The sequence below is a fragment of the Homalodisca vitripennis genome, chromosome 1, assembly GCF_021130785.1.
Source record: "Homalodisca vitripennis isolate AUS2020 chromosome 1, UT_GWSS_2.1, whole genome shotgun sequence".
NCBI lineage: Eukaryota > Metazoa > Arthropoda > Insecta > Hemiptera > Cicadellidae > Homalodisca > Homalodisca vitripennis.
Window position 1 is genome coordinate 193,494,835 of NC_060207.1, and position 16,703 is coordinate 193,511,537.

The 16,703-nt window shown below is 33.2% G+C and overlaps 1 protein-coding gene across 1 annotated transcript in view; it reads left to right on the forward strand.

Moving 5' to 3' along the window:
* The first annotated feature begins 5,499 nt into the window (after positions 1-5,499).
* Positions 5,500-16,703, forward strand: part of LOC124352966 (serine/threonine-protein phosphatase 5-like) — a 28,731-nt gene continuing 17,527 nt past the window's right edge. The window contains 2 exon segments of the mRNA XM_046802725.1: positions 5,500-5,686; positions 11,602-11,843. Of these exon segments, the coding sequence (XP_046658681.1) occupies positions 5,599-5,686; positions 11,602-11,843 (330 nt within the window). The 5' untranslated portion in view covers positions 5,500-5,598.

Consider the following 16,703-nt stretch of genomic DNA (forward strand, 5'->3'; position numbering starts at 1 on the left):
TGTTAACTGTTAAACTGTTTGGTTATAACATGTCTGGGGGAACAATAGATTGCTGAAAATATAATAGGACCAATCTTCAAGAACCATGCTGGAAGCTTGAAGGTGATTCTCTCTATAGCTGGGTAGTTCATAATGTTTAATTGTGTGTTTTACTAAAATGGTACTACCCCCGTATTATCAGGATGATTGGTATGGTGTAATGTATAGTTAAGAATTTTAAATAACTTCTGTCTATGAAATGAGTTTCTGAAATAAGTAAGATGTCTAAGTTATGTTTGGTAATAAATAACTGGACTTCTTGACTATGCTGGTTCAAACCATTAGCATTCCATAAAACTATTTTGAGAAGAATATTCATTTTAGATGAGAAACAATAGTAGTCAGCAGATTAAGTAACGTACTAATATGTTCTTCTGTTCTGCTTGTTTAGATAAAATATCTTTAAATCGTTCAAAGGATTTTTTAATCACGTTAGACAAAATTTTTGTGATGATTCTGTACAGCTTGAGAAAAAGTTATCTCTTCAGTAACTAAACTATTTTGAGAAGACTGGTTTTGTTTAACAGTAGCTGGGTTGTTTCGTCTAGAATGATCCTGGTTGGTTTCAAAAGTATTCTTTCTAAGTGGAGGGAATTGTTTGTTTTATATTTCTCTATACACAGGACAACCTTTGTAGTTAGTCGGATGCTTACCAGAGAACAAACGTAATCAGGGGCACTGTTGAAGGCTAATTGCAAACCTTTGTATCATGATCCTGAAAACATTAATATAACGAAATGTATTTTGACAATATGATTTAGTATGTCCATAACGTTAGCAACGTTTACATTGAACAACTTCCTTCTCTTTATTAGGTGGTTCAAATAAAACTAGCGTTTTTTAAGAAATGAATTTGAAATGTTTCTTTATTACGATCACAAGGTTCCAAATCAATAAAAAACAGAAACTTTAATTTCTTTCTTGGTTCCATTTCTTATATTGATCAGATTTCTTTCTTTGTGGCCGTTTTCTTCTATCGCTATTTTAAGGTCTTAAATAGAAACAGAGTAATGCATATCCTATATGTGCTTCAGCACAATCCTATATGCTCGTTCTTGCTTTAACTGCTAAGTATGGAAACTTATGTTCAAGTCTGCGAGTCATTTGACTATTTTGCGGTGAGCGTCAGGAGAAGATAGAGAAAGTTTAATAAAATTATGTCTTGATTAAAACACTTGTACGAGTATTCAGTTTTACTTACCATTGACTCTAGGGCTTTGATCATCGGTGAAACATTTTTCACTCCTGGCAAAAATATGGGGATTGGCTTTGAATCTTTTATTAGATTGTTAGTGACGATATCTTCATCCATCGAATTTTCTTTGTTGGATGGTAGTAATTCATCGTTATTACTGAGTTGAATAGTGTCATCACTTCTTTGTCCAGTAACTCTACTTAAACAATAGCGCTTGAGTCCATGGTCTGGCGAAGAAGTAATATTTCTCTTAGTGTTTCTTGACTTGATAACTGTTTGCTAATTATCTAATTCGTTATTAGAAACGTAACCATCCGATGATTTCTACTGACTTACTTCCAATACTTAGTTCTTCCTAAATAGGGAAATGTAATTAATTATGATCATGTTCATGGGCGTTCTGTTCCATATGGATGAAAGGTAAACAAACAAGTCCTTAAACTAAAAAATAAATAGAATATATCAAACTAAGAAATGTTTACATTTTTTAAACTAAACTAACGCGCTGACTTTACATGATTAATTCATCTCGCTTAAAAAATCAAAACACAAATATATCCAACATAAATAAAATCAAACAAGCAACTAAATTATTTTTCCAAAGTAAAATGAACGTGTATTGTGTTGCTACTCTCGCAACAATCGACTAAAACAAAACATAAACTAAAAATAAATCAATTAGATACACACCATAACACGACAGCAGACGTAATTAACAAGACAGTCGGATGGTCACAGTAAACTCACTGCTCGTAAAAGACGTTTATTCTAAAAATACAAAGAGGAATAAAGTATGATTGTATACTATACATCAATCGATAGCTTGATTATTCTGCCATCGATTGATATTCGGTTTTAAACCGAAACATCAAAAATACGCAAATAAGAATAATTTCCGAACTGTCTGCTTACCAATACGCGAGCGGTCTTACTGCCGTCCTCACGACAGTTGCCAGTTAGAGGGTTAAACTACACCTAACAATGGCATCTTTAATTTTGAAAGCCTCATGAAAGAAATTTACAATTACTGTACTATTGTGTATTTATTTTACAGGAATAATATGTTTTTCAATAAGATCTCATTTTTCAATGACACAATGCATTTAAACCTGATTATGGCATTTTTTATGTTAGAAGATTTCATAAAATAAACTTAATGTTATTGGACAATTGTGTATTTCCTTTGAAGCAATATTTTGTTTTCCAAAAACAGCTCCTTTTTCAAAAACCAAGTTTATTTTCATACCTATTTAAACGCACATGTGTTCTAGAACATATATATTTTCTAGTAAAAATAATTTATCACCGCAATGAAGTAGGCCTACTCATAGTAACCACTGATACACACAGTACTTTATAAGTTAAACTGCAGGAAATCGTAACTTCAATCGACATATTAAAGCTTTATCCAAATATTATAGTTTATTCGAATTTATTTATACAAACAAAACATCACCCATATAAGTAACTAACAAGAGCTGGACATTCTCGTGTTATCTGTTGTCCGGATACACTGCAATCAGCGGGAAGCCGCAATCGTACCGTTAGCAGACGTTATCACACACAGAGTTGTCGAGTCAGAACCATAAATGTCATTTATATCACGTTAACTGCAACACCCCCTCTGGCATTGCCATTTCATGGATTTCGATTGGCCAAACGATTGCTTTCCAAGAATCTAGTGTGAGGATGTAGTGTGCTATCGTTATTTTTTGTTTAACTACTATAATGTGCCAGTATTTAGGTTACATTTTAGAAAAACAACTATTGAATTCTAAAATTATTATAAATACATTTAGTATTTGCTTTGATATCTTCAAGTAAGACTGAGGAATTGATGTTAGATATCAGTTAGTCTTAATAAATCGGCAGTGTACTATTATAATCAAAAAGGACATTTTAAAATAATCATAATTTACTAAAGAATATAGGAAATGTATTTTACAAATTATTAAACTTAATATTCCATTAAAACATAGTGCACCACACTTTAAAGAGTAGCGAGATTATCTCAGTTTCTGAAAATACCGAATAACTTATGTAATCAAATTTCCCTTAGGGACGCGCGCACATAGCTTCATAGACACACTAATGGGCTTGTTCGCATTTTGTCCAATAAAGACATATCTCACTCTACTGGAAAGATAAACGTTTGTTTTATGGTTGATCAGAAAAGAGAAGTTGGGATTTCTCGGGATAGCTATATTAAGCCTTCCATAATCATATCTTCCTATACTGTATTACAGAATAAGCCATCAGTTATACAAAGGTTGTAACAACTTCAAACCTATATTCAATTATGTTCTTTGCTTATTCATGGGTTAAGTTCATAAAAAATGAGATTTCTCAGGACATTAGCCTCCTATTCCAAGACTGTTATATGTAATGTATAAAGGCAATTAATTTCTTTCTTTGTGGAATCCCACCTAAGTGAATTGTTTTGTTGTGTCAATGTAATTATTATTTAGTTGTAAATCGTTTAAATCGTAATTAATCAAAATAAGCCACGCACAGTGTAGAATTAAATCTTAAAATCGGATGTTTCTGTTAGGTTGGGTGATTAATGTATATATGTTTATGAATTTTGACTTCAAGAAATGACAAGTTTTTAAACCAAATATTAATTGAAGAATCCTAATTTATTTATATATTACAAATCAGTTATTCTATGCAGCCATCTTTCATATAGTGTAGCCTGCATATAACCAAAGTATAACGTTATTGTCTTCAGCCATTTTTGTGGGCCGGGGTTCAAGATCCACCCAAACTACATTGACATGTTCAATGCGGCCCATTGTCTGGACGTGGAGCGAGCCTCGCTAAAACCGCGTGCCACTGAACAGACAATGTGTAACAAAAGTAAATAACAGGATTTAGTTTTTTCGTCTGGTATTTAACTTGTAATTAATTCTTATGCCCTTTCTTACCATGTTTCCAGTTGTCACTGTCCTTGATGTTTCTAGGCGTGTCTAATGAAGCAAACCTCACACTGTAACTTTTATATAAATAACCCTTTCTTGTAATTATTGTCTGAATCGAAACTAAGTAAAATCCATTGTTCACAAACAGCTTTAGAAAATGAAAAGCGTATAATCTATGACCCTGTTTTTTCTTCAAAGGTTGAGTAATTAAACAGCTGTTATGAAACGTGATTGTTTACCAATAATCACGTCTAGCGGATCGAGGTGAGCCAGACCGTTCCGGAACTGGAACCGTTCTGACCTTAACGTTCCAGGCTCGGAACTAGTTCCGCGAAATAGTTCCAGTTCCACGCGTTCCGTTCCGACACTACTTTAAGTTTCTGGCCGATTTCGCTCCGGCACAATAATACTTACGTTCCAATATTTGAATATTAGAAACAAAGTCTATCTGCTCACCTGTTGTTTTCGTGCATTATAGATACATAGTTCTATACAAATTAAACCTTTTGAATGTGAATTCCTAAATATCAATTTAAATTCTAAATTCACTCATAACTAAATCTACCTACAATGTCAGTATAGGTGATCAAAGTGAACTAAACAATTTTATTCAAACAACAACAAACACAATAAGAAATATTTCTGAAATAAAATGAGATTCACATATTGTAAAATAATGATATAAAATGCAATGAATGGAATTGAAATATATATGCTTAGAAGGTTATCTTGAAAACTTCAATAAATATATCTGTTAAAAGAAATTCCATTATTTCAATACTAAAACTTTGCTACTCAATTACTATTGTTGCTCCCAAATTAAAACAGTTTGAAATTAAAGATATATATATATATATATATATATATATATATATATATATATATATATATATATATATATATATATATATATATATATATATATATATATATATATATATTTATATATATATATATTTATTTATTTATATTTATATATATAAATGCAATATTGCTAGAGAGAAAAACTAGAGCTTTGCGAAAATGTAATGTGGTAATGTTCATTCGTTAATTTTACGGACACTAAAAGTTATAAATGAATTATTAGTTGTAAAATTATAAATTAACAATGATTTGAATATATCAATAAAAATAATCAAGTACAGGTTGCCACATGAAATTATTGTGGAATCCAGAGCGGAACTAGAACATTTACCATCCTAATCGTTCTGCTTAACATTGTATTGTGTTATTCAAATATTATTAATTATTATTGTAAAAATGGTGGATACCGTTGATGAATAAATAAATAAATAACAGATCCAGAACGCCCGGAACTTCTAGGGGGTCCGTTCCGGTTCCGGAACGTTCCGATGGAACTGTTCTAGTTCTTTTGGCACATCTCTACAGCGGATAATGTAAATTTTGAACAGGTTCTATTAACAGTTTTGATAGATTAACATAATGAGTATATCAAGCAATTCTATTATTTCAGAAGCAGATGCTAAGCGAGCTGAATCAGTAAAGGAGGAAGCTAACGTTTATTTCAAAAGTAAGTATACTTTGAAATAGTAAATTTGGGTTCATTTAGGTTATATTGGCTACGAACGCCTACATGTGATTTGCAGTTAAGCCTATTGTGCTATTTTTTATTTTTTCGTTGATGACAATATTTTTAAAGCTTTTAGTTTAATTGTGAATTAAAATTGCTTATGGTTAATGATGTTGGCAATATTTTTGAAAGTGCAGTAAAATTAAATTAAATGAATAAATAAATAGGACTCACATTTCTCATAAAAAAAACCATAGACTAGGCCTCTATATATATATATATATATATATATATATATATATATATATATATATATATATATCCTTGGTTGTAATTACTTTACCTTGGTGGCTGCAGTATAATAAGTGCCCACCACGACAATGGAATCATCAATATTCATTAGTATCGAATCCTCGATATTCATGGTTATCTAAAACTACTGTAACCAAAATGTTGAGCCAAATTACATTATGGGTATTTCAAATTTCAGCATAGTTCAGCTGTTAATATTTTAAAAATTAATAATTTATTGATGAACAAATATCTATCTAGGCTAGCCTATGTATTTTTTTATAAAATGTAACAAACAAAATGGTATAATACAGGGGCCACTAAGATATCCCTGTCTACTACTTGTTATTACGTAATATAAGACGGTAAGTGACAGTTTGTACATACATAGATATTATAAATATAAAAATTGAAAGTTAACCTTTATTAGTGTTTACGTGATGTGAGCTTGATTTAGGTATTATCTCGAGGGATATTTTTCTTATTCTACTGGAAAAGGGGGGGGAAGCACGCACTGAATGGCCAGGGCATTTCTATTGGTACTTTTCCAACATTAGATCACGTTGGACTATCTGGCGCGTGGTCTAAGGTCAGGAAAATACCGATTGGAAATGCCCCTAACCTTTAGTGGCTTCTTCGGCACATCCCCACACTTAATAAAGAAAAACATCCCATGAGGATAACTTTTAACTTTGGTATTTGGTAATGTAAATTATTTTATTTTGTTTTAAATAGTGTAATTTTAGATAATATTGTTATTCCGTAAAATATAAACAGTTTTCAATTATTTATTTTGAATATCTATAGCCTAGGTCAAATGTTTTTACATTTGATAGATTATATATTTTTAATTGATAGTTGATTCAATTGTCGTGGTGGTCGCTTATTATACTACAGCTACATTGGTTATGTAATATTTAAGCTGTATAAGCATAGGTCTTATTATACAGTTACAGTTTGATAAACACTTAGGAGTTAAATAGACAATAGACAAACTTCTTTATTTACATTTTTTTTAGAACAAAAGTGTTTATCAAAAGTTGGAATTAGAGTTGAACTATGAATAGTTGGAATTAGAGTTGAACTATGAATGTAGTACTATATTGAATACTATTTAATTAAAGTATTAAAATTTAAGAAATTAATAGGCCAACTGGTATAGTAATGTTAAATCTAACAGAAGAGTAACCATTAACTTAACTTAACTTAATTTAACTTAATTTAACTATTAAGTTTGTGCATGGAGTTCCAACAATTGTACAGAAAAATAAAAAAAAAACTAGGAACCTTTCAACGGTCAGAGGCCTCTTTGTATGTTGTATCAGAATGTGAATGGTCTTAGATATAAACTGTCAAGTCTTAAAGTTTTAGCTCCTTTGTGGGCTTACGATGTACTTGTTTTTTTGTTGAAAACTAATCTTAATGAAGACATCAGGAACGAGGAATTGGGTCTGAACAATTATAATATTTATCGAAAGGATAGGAATGAAGAAACCAGCTCCAAGCTGAGCGGTGGGGGTGTTTTTTGGTGGCAGTGTGCAAGGAGTTGAAATCATGGTCAGTCCATACCTCCGCACCTGAAATTGAATCTTTGTTTGTAGCAGTCGGTTGTTTGAATTTTTGCGTTGTGGTGGGTGGGGTTTATATTCCACCAAATCATCCCCCCGGTGCCTATGCTGCCTATTGTGAGTCAGTTGAAGAAGCTTTTACTGAGCGTTCGAAGTATAGTGACATTATCATAGTGGGGGACTTCAATCTTCCAATGATCGACTGGCGCAATATTGAAGATGGGTAACAATTTTAATTTAAGTGCCCAATACATTTTTTGACATGGCCACAACATTAGATCTTCAACAATATAACAGTACTCTGAACGAGAGGGGAGTCATCTTGGACTTGATCTTAGCCTCAATGAAGTGTACCTCGGTGAGCCCTGCCGTTGACCACAGTATTGCAGCAGGACAGACATCATCCTGCCCTGGAAATTAACTTCGGAGTTTCTTCCTCTATACAACGGGATCCTAAGCGATTTCAAAAGGACTTAAATAGGTGCAATATGGATAACGTCTTCTCATGGATTCAGGATACTCCCTACCCTGTTCATTGTGATGATGTGGAGACTGCGTTCATGGGCTTTTGCCAACATAACTGGGACAAGTCATCGTTGAAAATTCCCCCATAAGATATATTGGAAGTAAAACGTTTCCACGCTGGTTTCTCGAAGGAGAATTGGTGAGTTTTGGTTACCAGGAAGAAGATTGCTCATAAGACTTTTAAATCCACTCTTAGAGATGAGGACTACTGGCGTTTTTGGTGGATTGAGAAGGTCATGCAGTGTTCTCGCTAGGGTGTGTTACGATTCATATATTCAGAGGTTGAATTCGGCAATCCGGAAAACGTCAAGGCTTTTTGGGCGCATGTGAACTGTCAAAGAAAAAACCTGGGGATACCATCAAGATTGATTTACAATGACGTTAGTACGCAAGATCCTTCAATAATGTGTGACTTTTTTTCCAGATTCTTTGCATCTGTGTACCGGTTGCCAAGAAGTAATCCCTCTACATACCCTCCTCAGTCAAATGCAAGTTGTCATCGTGCTTTGTTGATTGTACGATATGGAAAAAAGGCTTGAAGCTCTGGACCCCTACAAGGGTTCTGGCCCTGACTGTATACCACCCAGAGTCATAAAATATTGCTCTAGTGCAATTGCCCCCCACCTCACTATTTTTTTTTAATCTTTTGATGAGTAAAGGAGTTTTTCCCCCCAGAATCTTAAGTCTGGTTATGTTACTCCAATTCACAAATCTGGTGACTTGGGGAATGTTCAAAACTACAGACCTGTAGTTATACAGTCGTGCCTGGCCAAGATATTGAAAGCATCGTTTTGGATTTCATTTCTTTTTCTTTGAGGAGCTTTATTTGTCCCCGAACAGCATGGGTTCTTTGCGGGTCGCTCCAACGTCAACTAATTTGGCTGTTTTTCATAACACTGTAATCCGGTCCTTCTCTAGGGACACTCAGATCGACACAGTCTACCTGGATTTCTCTAAGGCTTTTGATCGCATTAGCCACGTCCACCTGATCAAAAAACTTGAGGCCTTTGGGATCCATGGTGTTTTGCTTGACTGGTTTGAGTCCTACCTTAATAATAGACATCTACAAGTGCGGTTTGGGGAGCAGTTTCTGAACCGATACCCGTTCTGTCAGGCGTACCTCAGGGCTCACTCCTGGGACCCATTTTGTTCAGCCTGTTTATTAATGATGTGGGCGACAGGCTTTCAACTAATTTCTTGTTGTTTGCAGATGATGCTAAGGTCTTTGTTTGAGATAACTGGTCCTGATGATTGCCGTAGATTGCAAAGTAACTTGGATGGTCTTGTAGAATGGTTGGTGTGTGTTGAATGACATGGACTTGAATCCGGACAAATGTTTTGTGATGACATTTGCACGTTCTCGGTCAGCTCTTGAGTATGGTTATACTATTGGAGGTGCCCATCTGAAGCGAGTGGAGAGTGCAAAGGACCTTGGAATAATAATGGTACCTAATCTTGACCCTCGGGAGCACTTGCAACATATTTCTAAAAAAGCCAACGCTTCCCTTGGATTTGTCATAAGAGCCTCACGTGATGGTCTTTCTGTTCCCTCATTGAGACATCTCTTCATCTCGCTGGTCAGACCACATCTGGAGTATGCGTCCGTGGTGTGGGCTCCTTTCCAGAAAAACCATTGTGACCTACTGGAAAGAATTCAGATAAGATTTTTGAAGACAGTTGGAGTCCGGCTGGGATTTAACTATAGGGAGGTTCCGGTGACAACGCTAAGGGATGCTCTTGGACTGCCCCTGCTGGAGTCAAGAAGAAAGGTATCTGGACCTGATGTTCCTGCACAGACTGCTAAATGGTAGTATCGACTGCCCCGATCTCCTCGGCATGGTAGATCTGCGTGTTCCAGTCGGAGGCAACCAGGTCGAGAGACCTCTTTGGAAAGACACATCAGCTAACCAGCTACGGCTACCACAGTATCATCCCTCGTTTACTGAGACATGGGAACTCTGTTTCAGCACGGGCCGACTTTCTTTGGCTCTTCACCCACTACCTTCAGGGAAAACATATTGCACTCGTGATTATTCAGGAAATTTTATACTTATTCTTTTTCTAGTCTTATCTTCTTTTTGTTCTTAGGCATAGCATTTTAAAATGTATTTGAATCAAATTGCTAGTTGGTCCCATTGTAGTTAATAGCATTTTATATACCTACATATCAGTATTGTTCTTGGGTTGGTTGAAGTCAATTGTTGTTAGAGAGTATTTATTGATTGTTTGCTTAGTTTATACTCTTTGTTGTTACTATTTGTGTATTTAAAATAATTATTTGTTGGAAATTATTTATATACATCTTGAAGCTATCTAGTAAATATTGTTGTTAACTTATGTTGTAATTTGTACTTTTGTATGTACTAGTTGCTTGTTTGTACATTTGTGTAAATGGCACTGACCGTTGATAAATAAATAAATAAATAAAACCAAAAATGAACATAAAAACTCTTTACTAGTCTCAGTAATACTTTCATCGACAACTAAACGCTGTGCTGGAACTCAGGTAGTAAGTAGACAAAAGGGCTACAGTTCCGTATTGGACCACCAAAACAATTAAAGTAAGGAAACTACCAATAATCAGTATTAAACTTAAATTGTTTTTATATGTTTGTATCAACAATGATTAATAACAATATCAATGTATTGTTAAATTATTATAGGTTAATGTTAATTATACTGAACAAAACATCCAAATATGAATTAAACAAATTAAAATTCCTTTTTTGTTTCCCTTTCAAAAAAATTTTTTTTGTTAATTGTAAATATTTCTTTTAGCTTAAATGAATAAAAAACCGTGGGTTTATGCGATAACATTCTTTACAGACATTCAACAACTACTTAGTCTGAAAGTTAGATGTTATCCACTGTTTAGAGTCTGGGGATTCTGTTTTCTTATATTTAAATAGCACCTTGTTTTCATTTTTTATTCTTAACTGTATCCTCCTTCCATACATCACATTTTTGTACTTTGGACCCAAAGCTTGTAGTTTCAATATCTTTTAAAATAAGTTAATAAATATAACAATATATATATATCAAATTTTTACCATTGTATTACATATTTAGTGGCATTCATAACTTATTTGAAAATATGTACATCAAATTTTAAAATAGAGTACCTATCTGCTAATAAATATGCAATCATGCTAATTTTGTCTATAAGTCTAATTGTTTTAGTTTAAAAAGGTGTGTTAGGTACTTGATAAAGGACAGACTATTACAAATCAAATTTTTGAACCAAACTTAAATAACATACCAAAATTTTCCGTTTGACAACCACAGAGCTCTGAGACATCTGGGCTCTTAGGATTTGCCCGCTTTGGGCTCCTTACAATATTGTGTGAGAAGTGCCAGAAACCCAATATGGACTTTATGTGGCTTTTATTTATTACAGAAAGTTTAGAATTATCAGGTCATTACAACAATGTTTTACATGTTTTTTTATGGATAGTGATAGTGTATGAATTTTGTAAATGAAGATACATATTTTTTTATTTTGTGTTTAATACTAAGTATTTAATTTTTCAGAGGGAGACTTCAATAAAGCAATAGAACTGTATTCTGCTGCCATAGAAGTTAATCCCAATGTTGCTGTGTATTATGGCAACCGAAGCATAGCTTACCTGAAAACTGAGTGCTACGGCTATGCGTTAAGTGATGCAACCAAAGCTATAGACATTGACAAGAATTACATTAAGGGTTATTATAGGAGAGCAGCGGCACATATGTGTCTCGGAAAATTCAAACAGGCCCTAAGAGATTTCGAAGCTGTAAGTATAGAATTATGTAATTTAGTTTACTAAAACTTCAACATACTACAGTTAGTAATTTTGTATGTGTTTTGCATATTTCTCTGCAGAATAATTGATATCTTACAAAATACACAGAAATCAGAAAACTCTGTAACATATTCCAAATCTAATTCGGCTTAAATGAAAACTTTCTATTGAAAAATATAATAACTGTCTGAAGTGTTTTTCAAAATACATAAATGAGAATTTTATTTTCATAATTTATTGCTTGTGGTGTACAGTACAGTAATGCTAACTATTGGCTGGTTTGTATTTGGGCTGGAACCTAGGTACATACTGTTCCTTTATTCATTTTTGATCATTAATGCTGTACATTAATGATCAAAAATGATCATTGTATGTACATCTATTTCAAAAGTTTTTTATTGTTACGTTTTCAAAAAACTAACGTTAACAGTATCATAACAAATTATGCTTGTTGATTGATGGAATGTTAGTTCTGTTACTCAACTAGGACATCGTTTTATAATGTTCTAAGTTCATCGAAAAAAAGTTTAAGCGTTGGGGGCATATACGGATTCAGACCCCATTAACAATAATTGATAATCGTTGTAAGTTGGTAATTGTGTAATTAAAGAGTTGTTTTTACGTTCTATCATGTTTGTTTCTATAAATTTATATTTTTGTGTTCTTCATACTGGTGTGGTCAGTATAGGCCTAATCCCAAAGTACCATTTTTGCTAACCCTCTGACCGATAATAAGAAACTCCCAGAATGATACATTGGTTTTTGTCTTTACACAGCATATTTTTCAAACATAAAAAAATATATGCTAAGTAATAAGTATTTTATATATATAATTTTTTGAGAAACCAGAGAGAAATGTGAAATAATAAAAATAGCAATTACTTGTGGGGTCATTCCATTTTCAATTCAACCAGGTCATTTCACCAAATACCTCAGATTTTTTATGAAACTTGGTACATTTGTTCTATATATAGAGATTAATAACACCACCAAATTTTAAATTTTTATCTCACATACTTTTTTAGTTATGGCACTTTAAAGTTTGGTCGTTTCTCAGTTTCCGAGCATTGGATAGTGCCAGTAAAACGTGTTATTAGGATAGAAAAAAAAATTCTCATTCACTTATTTGGCACCCAATCTTGGTGAAATTTTTAAGGTAGGTTTATATAAGTATAAGGAAGTTAAAAAAATATATAACATAACCCTAAGCTAAGCATAAAATATTATAAAAAAAATATTTTTTGAACTTTTTACAATTTAAAAAACGGGAACATGGCTCAGCGTAAAATTAAATATCTCAAAAAGGGAATGAGATAATCAAGAATTTTTTCCCCCCTAAATTATCTATATGAATATGGGCTTTAATTTAATAAAATAAAAGTTTTGTGTATTTTCTTCCTTCTATTTATTGATACCATTGAAAGTGACATTATATTACTTACGAGCAATGTGAAGTTCGCCCTGGTTTCAATAAATGGGTATAGCTTGTTAAACAAGGAAAATTACATTTTTATGTTTGGAAATCATAATTCAACCCTTTCACTGTACTTATTTTTTAAGGCTTTGAAAGTTAATGAAACCATTAGCTTTTCAATTAATTTTATGCACTCTGGTGAGAATTGATTATGTTCTTCCAGTCGAGGTGTGTGGAGGCTCAACCACTGCAAGGATGTGTGGAATCGGCACATCACATATATCATCTCGTTTTGGCCAGTAAAATGAGGGGGATGGTCCTCTGCTGGATGAAGAAATTTTACTGTAGCGTCTCCATCTTCCTTGGCAACATTTGTTATTATCCCAAAGAACCAAAGATTGTCGTATTTACAAGCAATGTAGCGTGAGGGGTACAAATCTTCTTCTCTTACATTTAAGGCCAACCCTCTCCTTAAATTGTACGTTAGGCTAGGATGTTTCATCAGTACTAATTCGCCTTGCTTCTAATGTTCCTGAAGAGTCCAAGGGTCTAAAGTTAGTGAAAACTTCTGGTACCTGGAAGAGTATTAAGGTTTTCCAAAACGTGGTTTCAAGCTGTCGGCGAACATCATCTGCTGATTCTTTTGAAATGAAATGGAAAATTTATTTTGGATATGTTTGATTTACAAAACTCGTTAAAAGGTAGCTGCTGTTAGTATTTGATCTTGAAGAGGCCTTTGAAGACTTGCTTTTCTCGCCAACCTTTTAACAGTTTCCCCAATACCGTCACATTCAGTTTTGCCGTGCTTGTAGCAAAGAAAGACCATTGGCCTTTAATTTTGAAGTCTTGTTCATGAAGTGAAAGGTTCATGAAGTTGTATTTGTTCTTGTACTGTCCGGCGCAACCGTCACTGTAATAGTGAAACATCCGTGACATTGGGATAATTTTTCCTTGACATACTCTAACAGGGTTTCTTGTATTTTATAAACCATACAAACATCATGATTTAAGTCATCGGAGATTACACAATGTGATGAGACTATTTTTTTTCCTCGTCAACACACATGTTAATAATTACTGGATGAACAGTACAGGAGTCTGAGGTCCAATGATAACCCTGCACCTCATCTTGAATCACAAATGAGAAAATTCTCACTAAAAGTCCATTGATATAATGGCTTCGTTTGGCGCACAGTTATCCTTTAAGCTTTTAAAATAGCTGGACTGGCTTTTTGCAATATAAGAATGAGGGATCAGTTTTTCTATTTTTGTTGCCAACTCGTCAACAAATTCATCAATAGTTGAAGTTTTGTGTTATCATCTGTGTCCTGTCTGTAGCTACCCACTGTTTGAATTCTATTCTATCATCTTCTTCATAGTTTTCAAACTTTGCTTGTAAAGAATGTTGTCAGATTGTCTTTTGAGGGACATGTTTCACATCGCCTTAACATGCAGTTTTGAGTTGGATTTTCACATAAAAGAAGATTTTGTAGATCTTTGTGACTCTCTTCCAGTTGTGCTGCATGTATTAAGAGCAACACATTTTGATGAATAGTACACACACAAACAGAGAGTGTGTTCCACTAGCACCAGCCAGAACACACCATTTGGGACGAAGAGTACAAAACTTGGAGAACCCTATTTTTATGTCAGGATGTTCCCTTTTGAAGTTTGCAAATATTTCATTGAGGTTACTTAAAAATTAATCTTTTCTTCTCATATTTTTTCTTTCCCAGGCTTACTACATCTTTTCATACCTGGCAAAACTCTTGATTGCTCGTCGCTTTGATAAAAATTTGTGACCAACTCCACAACTTCAGGACTGAGTTTCTTTCCTCTTCTTGGTTCAGGTTCAGCCAAAAGTCCTTTTTCTTTGTACAATTTTTTGTGCCTGTCTAGCAGAATAATCAGACACTTCAAAGGCATCTTTGATTTTTGTTCTCGACCAATTCAGTGATGCTGGAATCGTTAATAGTTGTATTTTCTTTTTTGATGAAAGTTTTATTTACTTCACTTTTTATATTCTCAACAAGCAGGTCCATTTCATCTGCTTTTTGTTCAGCTGTTTTTTGCAATTTAGGTATTTTTGGTGGCAACTGAACATCTAAAACTGTTTCAATTTTCTTTTTTTACATTTTGATGCAGTTTTTCTAATTTATTTTGTGCATAACCAATTTTGGAGTTTTCATTCAACGCATGTAATTTAAGAGGTGAACAACCAATATCCGTTAAAGAGGAATTTAGAGAATCAATAGCCTCTTCTTTTTGTAACTGAGTTTCAGTTCAGTTTCAGTCGGCAGTGTAAAAAGATCATCATCATGTGATTCTTCTTCACAGTCATTTGGAGTAGAGAATATATTTTTTAGAGCAATTGGTGCACAACTTTTCCCCTGGTTTTACCTTAAAACCTTTTGTGATACAGGCCTGACTTTGCTGAATACTTACAAACTCTTAAGCCATTTTTAATGGGTTTCTTATGTTTTTTAAAAGGATCACAACAGACTTTTTGGAGGAATTCCGTACATTGGTCAAAAATAAACTCTTATGATGCAAACAAATGTTAATTATTTCCTTATCATCTAATTCACTTCTTATTTTAATCAAGTTGAGATTTTCTTCAGACAAATCACTAACATTTTTCTAGCCCTTTTTTTGTAACATAAGTTAATTTGTGGCATTCTGTCAGTTTTAATAGCCCTATACTAACACTTATTGTCCATTTCTAATTGATTTAAAAGCAGGTTAAATTTCTCTTCTTTACAAATGCATCATAAAACAACGAAAATTTCAAAAATTAAGTTCAAAAATTTGATCTATACAAGTATATGGAATATCATTAATCTTTGTATTAATATTAGGTTTTTTAAAGATTGGCAACCTTAGTTAAAACTCAATTCAACACTCAGACACACACACTAACACAATATCATAAATCCAAAGAAAGGTAAACACCACTTTTATAACCACCACAGCTTATAACACTGTTACCTCTTGGGACACTAGTAACAGGCTGGCTCATAACTGTCAGATACACTGCCTAGAAAAGCAGCCTGTCATGACATGAAAAAACCTCGTGTTGCAACTTGCCCAGATTAGGAGGTAGAATATCTGCCTGTTTATTTCTGTAGTCTAATCTATTTAAACATGAATGTTGACATTGAACTTAGGTACAGTACTGTGTTAAACTAAGCTTCTATATAAATATTATAATAATTATAATGTTTATATAGAACATTATAAATTATTAAAATGTTAAATTTAAAATTATTAAAAATTTTATTTAATTTTCATTAACAATCTGTAGCCATTGAGACTGGTACAAACCTCGCTTTGATTGTAATTAATATATTGTAACTTGCAATGGCCTTAGTTAATAGAAGGAAGAAAATACACAAAACTTTTATTTTTTTAAATTAAAGCCCACTTCATAAAGATAA